Below are 14875 nucleotides of genomic sequence, written 5' to 3'. Positions count from 1 at the left end.
CGGGCTCGCCATCCCCACGCGCACACGCACACACACACGCACACGCACACGCGGTGGCTGCCACGCGGCCATGCTGGCGGGGAGAGCCCTCGCGCTCCTGGCGCTGACCTGGAGCACCTCCCCGGGCCTGGCGGTGCCCCGGGTCACAGACTGCAGCCTCTCCTGCCCTCAGGTGAGCCCCCCCCCCCCCCGCCACCCCAGCTCCTAAGCTCGCGTCTTGAGGGGCCCTGGCTCCGCGGGCGGGCACTGGCCAGGAACCCTGGGCATGCGGGAGCGACAGGTGGGGTGCAGGTGGCGATCGGAGGCTGCGGGGGCCGGGGCACTGCGCTGGGAGACGCGGGCTGAGCACCCGAGGGACGGGGAGCTGCCAGCTGTGACCGGCCTGGCCTCTCCGAGGGGATGGCTGGGGCGGCCTGGATCCCAGCCCCCCATGCTCTTCGCGGCCTGCCTGCGGGGCCAGCAGCGGTGCGGATGCCGAGGAGGAAGTGCTTCGGGGAACTCGCTCATTCTGGGCGGGAGGGGCCTCGGCGGGAAGCGGCTCGGCGGTGGTGTCCCGGGACTTTTCTTTCGGGGCAGAGCAGGTGACTCAGCCTCACGCGGGGGAGGGTCCCAGCACATCTGCCCGAGGAGGGTGCCCGCATCCCAGGAGGTGCCCCCACGCCTGGGAGGGTCACGGGGCTGGGGCCTGACCCCGCACCTGCTGTGCCCCATCTGGGTGTGGGGCGCAGGGGGCCACATGCCACGCCTCGGAAACTGGCGTTTTAGCTGTAAAACCCACCTCGAAAGGAGAGTGAGGGGTGGCGACTGCTGAGGGGGGGAGGAGAGGGGCCGGGGTGGGCGGCTGGGCGAGGAATGGGCCCCGGGACACTCACTGGGGACGCGCAGGCCTCGGTCAGGGGAGAGGCGGCTCCGAGAAGCCTGGGGGAGTGTCCAGCAGAAGCCGGGACCTCGGGGAGGGACGAGGGGGCTGGAGCGTGGGCAAGGGCCAGGCTGGGCCTCGGAGGGGCAGGGACCCTGGGGCTGGGGCAGTGCCTCGGGCTGTGAGGAAACAGGGGGGTTCAGGTGGGGAGAAGATGCAGAGCAGGAGGGTCCTGGGTGCCCCATGCAGGTGGAGGGTCCCGGGGGCAGGAGGGTCTTGGGGGCAGGAGGGTCTTGGGGGCAGGAGGTCCTGGGAGCAGGAGGGTCTTGGGGGCAGGAGGGTCTTGGGGGCAGGAGGGTCTTGGGGGCAGGAGGGTCCCGGGGGCAGGAGGGTCTTGGGGGCAGGCGGAGGTGCAGGAGGGAGGGAGGGAGGGGGAGAGGGCACAGCGGACGCCTCTGTGCCTCTCAAGTTCCTGAAGGGCCGTTCCAGGCCTGGGCCACGCTCCTTGCTGACCTGAAGTCAGGGCTGGGAGGACCAGGACAGACGGCAGGGCACGTGTTACCCATGGGGAGAAGCGGGGGAGGGCCTCGGGGTGCATGGGCCTCAGGTCCGCCCCCCCACTTGCTGGTGCTGTCCTACAGGTGACCCAGGACATTGAGCCCCTTCCTCTGGCTGACGGACTCGGGCTGGTGGGGGAGCCCAGGGGACCAGACACCTCAAAGATGTGTACCTCAGGTCCCTCCTCACAGACACCACCCCCACCACCACTCGGCCTTGGGCCGGGAACCCCCGGGAAGCCCAGTGGGAAACCCCAGCGACTTCCCACCCTCCCTCTCCAGCCACCTTCCCCACGGCCAGACGCCAGGGACACAGGGTTCCCGAGGGGCACAGGCCACAGGCGCTCTCTGGCCTCGGCCTTCGCCCCGGCTGGTCCCACGTCCCGTGTCTCTGAGGGCACGGAAGGGCCTCCTGTTAGGCCACGTCCACCTGCCTCCCGTCTGGTCTCCTGCCCTGCCCCCCTGCGCAGTCACACGCCGGCCAGGACCCAGGCTCCCGCTTCCACTCTTTCGTGCTCCCACGGGGGCCACCAGCAGGGGGCCCAGGTCTTCATCTGGAGCCCGCCCCCCCCCCCAGCTTCCTGGGGTCACCAGGCCAGTTCTTTCTGGGGGAGGGACGGAGGCCCCCACTGCTGTCGCTCTGGCTGCCCCTGGTGTCCCTGTGGGTCACGGGTCTCGCCCTCCGGTGCCCAGGGCAGCCCCCACCCGGCTGCGTGGGCACGAAGCCTGGGCAGCGGGGCCTGAAGGTCCAGGGGGCCCCGGTCACACCGTTGACCGAGTGACCACTCACTGCACGCGGGCCCTCGGGCTGGGCTTGCACGGGGCCGTGTCCCAGACAGCTTGGAGGAGGAACTAGGGACTGGGCACCCCCACCCCCCGGGACTGCGGGGCCCAGGCCTCCCCTGGCCTCCCCCAGGCGGGTTCAGGAGGTGGGACCAGAGGGGGTCGAGCTGACCTCTCACCCTCTCTCTGTTTTGTCTCCAGGGCTTCTCCTGCAGGAGTCACGTGACCCGTGAGTACCTCTGGGTGAGGGGGACGTGCTGCCCTCCCAGCCACCAGGGTCACCTTGTCCCCCTGGGGTCAGGGCTGCCCACAGCGGGATCCCCCCCTCCCTGGCCTGGGGCACGTGGGCTCGCTGAGCGTGAGGTCACACATCCACGCCACGGTACGCCCCTGCCAGCGGGGAGGAGAAACCCCATGTCCGCCAGAGCCACACTGTCTGTGAACACTGCTTATGCTGCTGAAAGGAGCACCATGGTGTGGACTGTATTAGGAAAAAGTTAAAGCAAATGGCACCCAGCCCTGGCCGGTGGGTGGCTCCGTTGGCGGAAGCCTCGTCCCGTGCCCCAAAAGGTTGCAGGTTCGATTCCCGGTCGGGGCGCATGCAGGAGGCAACCAGTTTGATGGATGTTTCTCTCTCTCCGTTCTTCTCCCTAAAAACCAGTAAAAACATATCCTCAGGTGAGGATTAAAAATGGTTTAAAAATAGATTTTACTACAAAGCCCCTGCATAGAAATAATCATCATTTACATTAGGAAAACATTGTTTAGACATTTTTTGTAGGCACATATAATAGGATACGCAGATAAAAATGTTTTATAGAAATAAAATTACCTTATGTCATTTAAAATAAGTATTTTATTGCCCTGGCCGGCTTGGCGCAGTGGATAAAGCGTCGGCCTGCGGACTGAAGGGTCCCAGGTTCGATTCCGGCCAAGGGCACATGCCTGGGTTGCAAGCTCCATTCCCAGTGGGGGACGTGCAGAAGGCAACTAATCAATGATTCTCTCTCATCATTGATGTTTCTATCTCTCTCTCCTCCCTTCCTCTCTGAAATCAATAGAGAAATATATTTAAAAAATAAAAATAAAAAATAAAATTATTTTATTTAACTTGAATTTAATAGGAAACAAAGAAACTAAAGAAATGTCTAGTGCAGTCTTTATATATATATATATATATATTATATATTTTTTTATTGATTTCAGATAAATCAATATCTGAAATATTGAGAGAGAGAATCATTGATTGGCCGCCTCCTGCACGCCACCCACTGGGGATCGAGCCCGCAACCCAGGCATGTGCCCTTGACCAGAATCGAACCCGGGACGCTTCAGTCCGCAGGCCGACGCTCTGTCCACTGAGCCGCACCGGCCAGGGCGTAGCGCAGTCTTTAGGGTTCTCTGCTAGTACGTGCCATCTGCAACTAGGGACCGTTTTACTTCCTCCTTTCCGATTTGGATGCCTTTTATTTCTTCTTCTCCCCTGATTGCTGTGGCTAGGACTTCCAGTACTGGGTTGAATAAGAGTGACTTTACCAGAAAAACTACTACAGCAGGTCCATGAATTCCGTAGCGTAGCAGGATACTGTGCAAAATAAATACCCAGATATCGGTTGCATTTTTATACACCCACAATAAACTATCAGAAAGCGAAGCTAAGAAAACAACCCCATTTACAATTTCACCCCCCCAAAAAAAGGACACATAGGAATGAATTTAACCAAGGGTGCCCAAGACCTGTACTCGGAAAACTGTAAGACATTAAAATGAATGAAAGAATTTGAAGAAGGTACAAACGGGGGGACGTATATACCATGTCCGTGGATAGAAAGAACCAACATCGCTGAACTGTCCATACTACCCAAAGCAACCTACGGATTCAACGCAATTCCTGTCAAGATGCCAACGGCGAGTTTCACGGGACTAGGACAAATATCACAAAAACTGGTACGGAACCACAAAAGATTCTGAAGAGCCACGGCCATCTGGAGAAAAAAGAAGAACAACGTTGGCGGAATCCCCCTACCTCATGTGAGACTAAACCGCAAAGCCATCGTGATCCAAACAGCATGGCAGCGACTTAAAAACAGACACATGGGTCCCTGGAATAGAGAGCCCAGAAATAGACCCGCACCTTAGGGTCCGTTCACACTGGACCAAGGAGGCAAGAACACCCAGTGGGGGTAAAAACAGTCTATCCCATCAATGCTGTTGGGAAAATGGGACAAGTAAGTGCAAAAAAATTAACCTAGACCACCCACCTTCTGACACCTAAGAACAAACTCAAACTGGATGAAAGACTTAAATGGAAGACTCAAACCCATAAATAAATCCTAGAAGGAAACAGGAGTGAAATCTCGGCCATTTCTGTGGCTATGCCTTTTCCGATGTGTCGCTTCGGACGAGGGAAACATTGGAAAAATAAACAAGTGGCCGGCCAGTGGGTGCCAGCACCTCGGTGAGCTCTGCTCCTGGACCGCCCCCCCCACACCCGGACAGAGGGCAGAGCCTCCAGCGTCCACGGACCCAGCTGCCCCAGGGACAGCGGAGCCTGGAGCGACCTCGAGGCTGAGCAGAATAAGGACAACAGAGGCGAGACAAACAGAGGTCCAGGCCCCAGCTGGTGTGGCTCAGTGGACAGAGCATCAGGGCACATGCCTGGGTTGTGGGTTCGAGCCCCAGTGCGGGGCATGCATTACCTCTCATCACTGATGTTTCTCTCTCTCTCTCTCTCTCTCTCTCTCTCTCTCTCTCTCTCTCTCTCTCTCTCCCTCTTCCTCTCTGATATCAATAAAAATCTTTTTTAAAATAATAACTGGGAAAACCCAGAAATAAACAATTCTTAAGTTAAAATAAATAAATGAATAAAATAAAATAAAATAAAATAAAATGACATGTGAAAAAAAGGGTAAAGTTTACAAATAGGCAAACATGTCCCAAAACAGATGCTCTCTTAGGGAGAAACCTCTGACAGCCACTGTCCAAGAAGATTTAAAATGTTTTCTTTAGCCCTGACCGGTGTGGCTCAGTGGATAGAGCGTCGGCCTGCGGACTGAAGGGTCCCAGGTTCGATTCCAGTCAAGGGCATGTACCTTGGTTGCGGGCACATCCCCAGTAGGAGGTGTGCAGGAGGCAGCTGATCGATGTTTCTAACTCTCTATCCCTCTCCCTTCCTCTCTGTAAGAAATCAATAAAATATATTTTAAAAATAGAATAAAATAAAATAAAATACATCTGTTATATTTAAAATCCTTTTTCTTGAAATATGAATGTTTATTGCATGTAACATTATTAAATTTAAAATAGTTTTTCTTGAAAACAAAGAAAATAAACCAGGTTTTTTCCCCCTAAAAAAATAAAACACAATAAAAGACATCTGTTAGGCCTGGCCGGCGTTCTCAGTGGGTAGAGCGTTGGCCTGCAGACCCGGGTTCGATTCCCGTCAAGGGCACGTACCTTGGTTGCAGGCTCCTCCCCGGCCTGGGCCCTGGTCAGAGCTCATGCAGCCAATGGATGTGTTTCTCTCACATCGATGTTTCTCTCTGCCTTTCCCTCTCTCGTCCACTCTCCCTGAAGATGGAAACGTATCCTCCGGTGAGGATTTATAAACACCAAACAGATCTGTGGGGCTGGCCCCGGGCAGGGCTCATCGCAGGCTGACGGTGCCCTCCAGCGAGGCCGGCACTGTTGGTGGCTGTCCCGGGCCCCTCCGGTGCGGCTGGAACAGGGCCTCTCCCTGCCCGTGTGGTGCCCCGTGGAGTGTGAGGTGCAATCCCCTCTGGTCCTTGGGCCCTTCTTCCCCGGCCTCAGGTGGTGCCCGCGTGCTCAGCGGAAGGAATGTTCTCCAGCGTCGCCCTCCCGCCTCCCGGGACTCAGGCCACGCTGTCTCTTAGACCCGTGGTCGGCAAACTGCGGCTCGCGAGCCACATGCGGCTCTTTGGCCCCTTGAGTGTGGCTCTTCCACAAAATACCACGGCCTGGGCGAGTCTATTTTGAAGAAGTGGCGTTAGAAGAAGTTTAAGTTTAAAAAATGTGGCTCTCCAAAGGAATTTCATTGTACTGTTGATAGTTGGCTCTGTTGGCTGATGAGTTTGCCGACCACTGGGTTAGACTGCCTGCCCGTGTCCTCAGCTCAAGGGGCAGCCTGCTCCGCTGGCCTGGCCCACGCCTGATGCCCGGCAGACAGGCTGAGCCGGGCCCGGGGGCCGGTCCGCACTCCCCAGGGGACCCTCCCGGCCATGCACCCCAGAGCTCTCCCCCACAGCCTGACCCACGAAGCTCCCCTGGGCGCCAGGGAGCCTGTGGCACTCACCCCCTGCGCCCTCCCCAGGGAACATCCTGAGCAGCTTCTGCCGGCAGCCCCCCGCGTCCATGCCCCAGTCAGTCCTGGGGGCCCTGACACTCTCCACCGCCATGAGGTGTGCCCCCCGCGACGACGGCTGCTCCCTGCTGCTGCGCGTGCACGCCTCCCTCCGGCTGCACGGTGAGAGGGGGTCACCCAGGAGTGGGAGGGGGCTCAGGGCTCCTTAACCCCCACAGCACGGCGGGGCTGGCAGGGAGGCCGGATAACGGCACTCCCCGGAGAGGAGGGGAGGAAGGGTCTCACCGCGGGCTGACTAGCTGCCTGGCTCCTCCCTCCACAGAGAGCCTGCGGGGCCTGGAGGCCTGCGCCCTGAGCATGGACACGCAGGAGACACACTGTCACGGCGTGCGTGTCCCCAGGGCCTCGCGCCGGCTGCACGTGGGGCAGGAGGTGAGGGCAGGGTCTGACCCCAAGCCTTTGCCAAGCAATAGTGGCTGTCCTCTGCCTGCTCCTGTCTGCCCGCCCGCCAGGCCACCTGTCCACGGCCTGTCCCTGCCACCGACACCCAGGGACGGGCGCCCCTCCCGCTCTGCTTCCAGACCCTGGTTCCGGCTGTGTCCAGTGGAGCTGGCCTGGCCAGGGAGGGTGGGCAGAGGCCAGGGAGGGTGGGCAGAGGCCAGGGAGGGTGGGCAGAGGCCAGGGAGGGTGGCAGAGGCCAGGGAGGGTGGCAGAGGCCAGGGGGGGTGGGCAGAGGCCAGGGAGGGTGGCAGAGGCCAGGGAGGGTGGCAGAGGCCAGGGAGGGTGGCAGAGGCCAGGTCACACCTCTATCTGCCCAGTTCCAGGTGCACTTCGACTGCTTCGAGGTCAGCGCAGCCCAGAGCATCCACGTCACCCTGAGGACTGTCCCCCACTTCTGTGGGGTGCAGCTGGAACAGCAGTACCATGTGGAAGGTGGGAGCCCAGGGGGCCGGGCCGGCCCGGACGCAGCTGCCATCTGGCCTCTGGAGACCGATGGAGGGGAGACTCACCCAGGGCGGGGGCAGGGCCCATCCGGCCGGTCATCTGGCTAATTTGGGGCACTGCCTCTCTGGAGAGGCCCCGCTGGGGGGGATGGCCCTGGGCCGAGCAGGCTGAGCCCACTTTGCCTGTCACTTGCAGACTGTGGAGACGAGGACGTGGGGAGGAACCTGCCGGAATGCCTTGGTGAGCCCCGCCTCAGGGGGACCCCAGCCTACCTGAGGAGACCCTCAGGTTGCAGGCACCACCACCCTCTCCTCTTCCACCCCACTTCCGAAATCAAGATGGGTCCTGGGGGACGGACTCCCAGGTGCCCGGGTCTGGTAGAGGTCACCACCCCGAACTCTCAGGACAGAAGGAACCCAGTGTCTGCTGCCTCTGGTCCCAGTGTGCCCCCCCTTGCCACCCCCCCACAGCCGGGAAGCTGTCCTACTGGGTGGATCGCAGCCGCAAGGTCGTTCTGGTGCAGCTGCCCGAGGCCCCTGGGGGCACCGACTACTACGTGCGGCTCTGTCTCAAGTGGTTCACCTGCGAGGACGTGGGCGAGGTGGTGCAGGTGAGCCCCAGGCCCAAGCCTTGCACACAACCTCCAGGCCCGGACCACGCCCACTCAGGCCCAAGCCCCGCCCCTAAGCCTGCCCCAAGTCCAAGCACCGCCCCTCCACCTGCTCACAGGCCCCTGCCCCGCCCACGGTAGACCCCGCCCATAGTAGGCTCTACCCACAGCAGACCCCGCCCATGGTAGGCCCCACCCACGGTAGGCCCCGCCCACCCAGACCCCGCCCCTCCGCCTGCTCTCAGCCCCCTGCCCTGTCCACGGTAGGCCCCGCCTAGGTAGGCCCCGCCCATGGGAGACCCCGCCCTCCCAGACCCCGCCCCTCCGCCTGCTCTCAGCCCCTGCCCCGCCCACGGTAGGCTCCTCCCACGGCAGGCCCCGCCCACTGTAGACCCCACCCCTCCGCCTGCTCTCAGCCCCTGCCCCGCCCACGGTAGACCCCGCCCATAGTAGGCTCCACCCACAGAAGACCCCGCCCACGGTAGGCCCCGCCCTCCCAGACCCCGCCCCTCCGCCTGCTCTCAGCCCCGCCCACGGTAGGCCCCGCCCACTATAGACCCCGCCCACCGGCCGCTGGCGCCTTAGCGCAGGGTTGGGTCCCCCGCAGGTGGCAGCGAACAGCGTCTCTAGGATGGTCTCCCTGCCCTACAGCCAAGAGCTGCCCTGCCTGTGCCTGGAGGTCAGTGAGGGGGTGGCCTCGCCGCCAGGAGGGGACACAGGGACGGGCAGGCCCTGCGCTGACCCCGCCTCTCCCACAGAGCTGGTCTGCGACCCCAGATGCCGTGCGGACCCAGACCTGCCCCTTTGAAGATGGCAAGTGCCTGTGGTCGGGGTGAGGGCGGAGAGGAGGGTGGGAGATGCGCCGGCCAGGGGTGTCCAGCAGGGAGGGGCGGGCCCGGTCCAGGTGCCAGGGCTGAGGCGGGGGACGCAGACGGCCGGGCCAGGACCCACCGGAGAGCCGCCCCTGCAGGTCTGGCCCGGGGGCACCTGTCCCGCAGGTGTGGGTCCCGTGGACCACTGCAGCCGAGGCGGGCCCAGCTGACCAGCGGGGCGGGTCCCTGCAGACACGGAGGCGCTGTGGGAGGCCATCCGCTACCACCCCGCGAGCCAGGCGCTGAGCTGGGAGCCCGCCTGTCCCCTGAGCGGCCTCGTGAGCCTGTGCTGGTGCCCGGGGCCAGGGCCCCACTGCCACGAGCTGCAGGACTCACAGCGGCCCGCACACGGCAGGGTGAGTGCCCATTGAGGGGGTGGCGGGGGGGGGGGTGCCCGCGGGGCGGGGGTGGGTGTGGAGTGAGTGCCCACGGGAGGGGGTGGGGGCGGGGTGAGTGCCCATGGGGGGGGCGGGGTGAGTGCCCACCGGGGGGCGGGGCGGCACAGGTGGCAGGCCCTGACCCAGCCCCTGCAGGTGCAGTACTCTCTGGTGGACACCCAGCCCCAGCTCTGCCTCCAGGTGAGCGGGCTGGACGCAGAAACCAGCGCTGGGGGAGGGCGGCTGGGGGCAGGGGCCTGAGGCACCGACAGGGCCACTCTCCCCGCGGCCCCTCTGCCCGCTCCCGGTCTGACGGTGGGTGGAGCTAAGGGCTGGGGTGGGGAGTCAGGCCCCAGGGTTGGGCAGACGCCCCCTAGTCGCACACCCCCAGGCGGCACCCCCACAGCCCGCCCTGGCCCCAGAGGCACCCCCAGCCCTCCCTCGCCCCAGCGGCACCCCCACAGCCCGCCCTGGCCCCAGTGGCACCCCCAGCCCGCCCTCCCCCAGCGGCACCCCCAGCCCGCCCTCCCCCAGCGGCACCCCCAGCCCGCCGGCCTCTCTGCAGTTCTCCACCAGCCTAGGCGTCCGCGTGAGGTGCCCTTTCCGGCAGCCGCGCTTCCCAGGTGAGCTGTGGCCTCTGCCCTGGGGGGGGGGGCGGGCAGCAGACCCGGGGAGGCAGGCGGCCAGGGGCTGGACGGTGGGAGGGAGGCACGGGCGGGCGGGCTGGGCCTCAGCCCTCCACCCCACAGCCTGGAAGATGACCGTGTGCCCAGCACCCTCCGGGACCCACCTCCGCGTCACCTTCTTCTCTCCGGGCCCCGCCCGCTTCCAGCTGTGCCTGTGTCGCGGGAGGAAGACGTGGCCCCGGGCCTGCCACCGAGCCCTGCAGGCCACCACCCACCCTGCAGCCTCGGTGAGCGGGCGGGGGGTGGGGGGCAGCATCCTGGGAGGGCTGACCCCTGACCCCCAGTCCTCTTCCACCCCCTCACCTCCACCAGGCCAGGGGCCGCCTGTGGGGAGAGTGAGCAGGGGGCTGACGCCATGCTCCACACACACACACGCACACACACGTGTGCATAAGGGACAGGGACAGGAGTGCCTGGACTGTCCCCACTTCTGTCCCCTCCCAGGCTGACGGCACAGTGGACTCTGCCTTCGTGGACGTTTCCAGGGACGAGGCCTGTGGGCCCAACACTTGCATCCAGGTGGGGGGGTCCTGCCCAGCCCCCACTCCAGGCCTCAGTTTCCCCCGGCTGCCCCAGGGGCCCCTTCAGCCCAGCAGCCTCTCCAGGCCCCCACTCTGGGCACGGGGTGGGGGGTGCACAGCAAGGCCGCAGGCCACACTGACCCAGCTGTCCCCCCGTCACCCCGTCTGCAGGGCTGGAGAGCTGACATGCACTTCTCAGCCCCCCAGCAGCTGTGTGGCGTCCCGTGCTGTGAGTGCCTGTGCTGGGCTCAGCTGGGGGTATGGGCGGGGGGGGGGGGAAGGGGGGGGACTTGAGGTCGCAGGAGGCCGATGGCTACACCTGCCCTCTGTGGGAGCCCAGCCCCTGCCACCCCTGTCTCCCAGTCGGGATGGGTGTGGGGTGCACCACACTGGAGACGGGGGCCGGGGCGTCACCCACCCAGGGGGTCACCCATCCAGTCAGGCCAGACAGAAGGCGAGGCCTGGCCCCTCCTGGGTGCCCACCACTCTGACCGGGCTCTGCTTCCTCCTGTCCAGGAGCTGGGGATGTGCCTCAGGCCCAGACGCCCAGGACCTTGGGCCTGTCCCCCCACCACCTCCTGTGAGACCCCAGGCTCTGCCTCAGGACACCACAGGCCGGGATGCCAACACTCTCTCAGCCTCTCCCCGCCCCCCCCCCGCCAAGTGTGGAGGAGGGAGAGTGGCCCCTGGCCCCTTCTGGAGGCCCTATGCCCCGCGTCCCTGTAAAGCGGCCAGGGCTGGAGGGGGTGGGGAGGTGGAGGTGGCATGTGGGGCTCCAGGCGCGCCCCCCCTCCCTGCCCCGGGAACTGCAGCCCGTTCTCACTGCACGTCCTCTGGAGGCCTCTGCCCACCCTTTACCAAAACCGGACAAGACCTGAAGGGCCTCTGTTTGTGGACGCCGTGACCTTCGGTGTAGAAAACGTTAAAGAATCCCACGGAAGCCCTCAGCTCACAGGCACGCTCAGCGGCGTGGCGGCTGCGAACCCAGCCGGTCCAGGCATCTCCATCCTCCACGGTGAGCGCTTCCCACAGGCCGTGACGGAAACAGTGTCATGGGCCAAAGCACCAGAGAGGGTGACAGACTTAGAGATAAGTTCATCCCGGGAGGCGGGAGACGTGTGCACGGGGACCCAGCACACGGCTGAAGGACTTTCAGACCATCCCCGTGAAGAACGAGGCGTAAGGCCGTGTTATTAACACGTCGATGCTCTCCTAAGCGGCATCCAGATTTCATGCCATCTCTCACCGAAACCCGGTGCGTTTTGAAGAAACAGGAAATCCCATCCTGAAGTTCAGGGGGAATGACAAAGGACCTGCACAGACAACGTAATCTTGGAAAAGAACAAAATTGGGCCGAAACCGGTTTGGCTCAGTGGATAGAGCATCAGCCTGTGGACTGAGGGGTCCCAGGTTCGATTCCGGTCAAGGGCATGTACCTTGGTTGCGGGCACGTCCCCAGTAGAGGGTGTGCAGGAGGCGGCTGATCGATGTTTCTCTCTCATCGATGTTTCTAACTCTCTATCCCTCTCCCTTCCTCTCTGTAAAAAATCAATAAAATATATATTTAAAAAAAAAAATTGGGCCTGGCTGGCGTGACTCATTGGTCGAGCTTCGACCTATGAACCCAGAGGTCACAGTTCCATTCCCATCCAGGGCACATGCGGGGGTTGTGGGCTCGATCCGCAGGGTGGGGTGTGCGGGAGGCCGCGGATCCAGGGTTCTCTCTCATCGTTGGTGTTTCCGTCTCTCTCTCCTTCTTCCTTCCTCTCTGAAACCAACACAAATATTTTTTTTAAATGAAAGAACGAAGTTGGACTCACACTTTCTGAGTTCAAAACTTACTACAAAGCCACAGTGATCAACGGAGGGTGGTCCCGGCATGAGAACAGACATGGAGGCCAACGGAAGGGGGTGGAGGGTCAAGAAATAAACCCTCCTCTGTACGGCCCAGCGATCTTCAACACGAAGGAAAGACCATTTCAATCAAGAAAGGGCGGTCTCGCCGAAACCGGTGTGGCTCAGTGGATAGAGCGTCGGCCTTCGGACTGAAAGGTCCCGGGTTCGATTCCGGTCAAGGGCATGTACCTTGGTTGCGGGCACGTCCCCAGTAGGGGGTGTGCAGGAGGCAGCTGATCGATGTTTCTCTCTCATCGATGTTTCTAACTCTCTATCCCTCTCCCTTCCTCTCTGTAAAAAATCAATAAAATATATTTAAAAAAAAAAAAGAAAGAAAGAAAGGGCGGTCTCTTCAACAAATGGCGCTGGGAAACGGCATATTCGCAGGCAGAAGAATGAGGTTGGGCCCTTATGCTGGTGTCCTTCAGGGATCAGTGGACAGCCCTCGCCGGTGTGGCTCAGTGGATAGAGCACTGGCCTGCGGGCTGAAGGGTCCCGGGTTCGATTCTGGTCAAGGGCACGTATTTCAGTTGCAGGCTCCATCCCCGGTCCTGGTCGGGGCTTGTGTGGGAGGCAACCACTCCATGTGTCTCTCTCACATCAATGTTTCTCTCTGTCTCTCCCCCCTCCCTTCCATTCTCTAAAAATCAATGGAGCCAGAACCAGTGTGGCTCAGTGGATAGAGCGTCGGCCTTCGGACTGAAAGGTCCCAGGTTCAATTCCGGTCAAGGGCACATAACTTGGTTGCGGGCACATCCCCAGTAGGGAGTATGCAAGAGGCAGCTGATCGATGTTTCTCTCTCATCGATGTTTCTAACTCTCTATCCCTCTTCCTTCCTCTCTAAAAAATCAATAAAATATATGAAAAAAAAGGAAGAAATTCTTTAAAAAAATAAAAATTAAAAAATAAAAATCAATGGAAAAATATCCTCAGGTGAGGATTAGCCCCAGAGAGAGAGAGAGAGAGAGAGAGAGAGAGAGAGAGAGAGGAGTGGATAAACAAAATGTGGTGAGGCCTACAATGGATCGTTAACCACCCATCGGCAGGAATTAAGATGCTACAAGACGGATGAACCCTGCAAACACGTTGTTCCGTGAACTAAGCCAGGCAGACGGCCGCACGGCGTTTGAGCCCACCTGTGAGCGCCCGGGACTGGCGCATGGAGAGGGACAGGCGTGGCCTGGAGCTTGGCGTGAGGCCCGGGAGGAGGGGATCCTTGTTCATGGCCACAGTTCCGTCTGTGGCGATCACGTTGTGGAAACAGCGGCGGCAATTGCATAACATGCTGAACGTGCCCCCACGTCACTGAACTATGCACTAAAATGGTTAAAATGGACATGGTCACCCCGTGTATATTTTACCACAAGAACCCACGCTTTTTTTTTTTTTGAAGAGGACGTGACAGCACCCTGCATGCTCATAGTGCACCCTCAATGGACCTGTGAGCGGGCGGGGTGCCCGCGGAGTCTCTACTTCCCTGGAGTCCGAGGAAATACGACAAATCCTCCTCCCGCTGGGACAGGCAAGGCAGCTACAACTCGGAACCGGGCACTGAAGTCAAAATCCCAGCAAGAGACAGGGCGAGAGGGGCGCCATCTCTTGTTCACATTTCGAAGAGGCGGCTGGGGGCTGTGAGGAGCAATGTTCCTGGGCGGTTCCACTAAAACTGCCCAGAAAGAGGCTTTTCTAAAGGTCTGCATGCACGTCGAAGGGACAGAAGGAACTTACAGGTTTCTAAAGAAAAGGTTCCAAGCACAGGGAGGGGAGGGGGACTATTTCCATTTGGGCACCAGGGGAAGGTCCAATGTGCCCTTAGAACACCTGAAGGCAGAGGGAAGCGGCCGTGCAAAGGCCCTGGGGCAGGCGCGGGAGTGGAGGGGGAGGGAAGGGACAGGAGGGGGAGAGGCAGAGGGAGGCCAGCAGCCAGTGAAAACAAGTGGACTTTGACCGGGCTGGTGTGGCTCAGCGCAGAGAGCCCCCGCCTGCGGACTGAAGGGTCCCGGGTTCAATGCTGGTCAAGGGCACGCACATCCCCAGTGTGAGTGCAGGAGGCGGCCAATCCGTGATTCTCATTGTTGATGTTTCTCTCTCTCTCTCTCTCTCTCTCTCTCTCTCTCTCTCTCTCTCCCTTCCTCTCTGACATCAATATATATGATCCCCAGCGGGTGAGAAGAGGGGTGCAGGGAGAGAGAGAGGGGTGGGGGGGAGGGCCAGGGCGGCAGCCTGGAGGCGGTAGGCTGGAGTGTGCTGATGTTGGCGCCAACAGGATTTCCTGGTGGAGGCTGAGGGGTTGGAGAGGAGCCAGGGACGGCTCGGCTGTTTGATCTGAGCCCCTGGGCGCTGGGCCTGGCGCCAAGGAGATGCGGCAGGTGCGGGGGAGCGAGGCGGCGGGTGGGAGGGAGCGAGGCGGCGGGTGGGAGGGAGCGAGGCGGCGGGTGGGAGGGAGC

At 61.5% G+C, this 14875-nt stretch overlaps 1 protein-coding gene across 2 annotated transcripts; it reads left to right on the top strand.

The window, feature by feature from the left end:
- The first annotated feature begins 123 nt into the window (after positions 1-123).
- Positions 124-11180, top strand: IL17REL (interleukin 17 receptor E like). Of its 2 annotated transcripts, XM_080660101.1 has the most exons (16): positions 124-172; positions 2401-2428; positions 6530-6682; positions 6843-6952; positions 7339-7453; positions 7661-7705; positions 7936-8075; positions 8683-8754; positions 8834-8888; positions 9140-9303; positions 9481-9525; positions 9890-9947; positions 10074-10237; positions 10455-10529; positions 10703-10760; positions 11048-11180. In XM_080660101.1, coding segments are annotated over exons 3-16 (1215 nt in total). In that variant the 5' UTR covers positions 124-172; positions 2401-2428; positions 6530-6570; the 3' UTR covers positions 11050-11180. The 2 variants fall into 2 exon arrangements, with proteins under 2 accessions (XP_080516227.1, XP_080516228.1); XM_080660102.1 differs by lacking the exon at positions 7661-7705.
- The last annotated feature ends 3695 nt before the right edge of the window (positions 11181-14875 follow it).

Source organism: Plecotus auritus (assembly GCF_963455305.1).
Source record: "Plecotus auritus genome assembly, chromosome: 3".
In the NCBI taxonomy this organism is placed as follows: domain Eukaryota; kingdom Metazoa; phylum Chordata; class Mammalia; order Chiroptera; family Vespertilionidae; genus Plecotus; species Plecotus auritus.
This window is presented reverse-complemented; position numbering and strand designations above follow the sequence as displayed.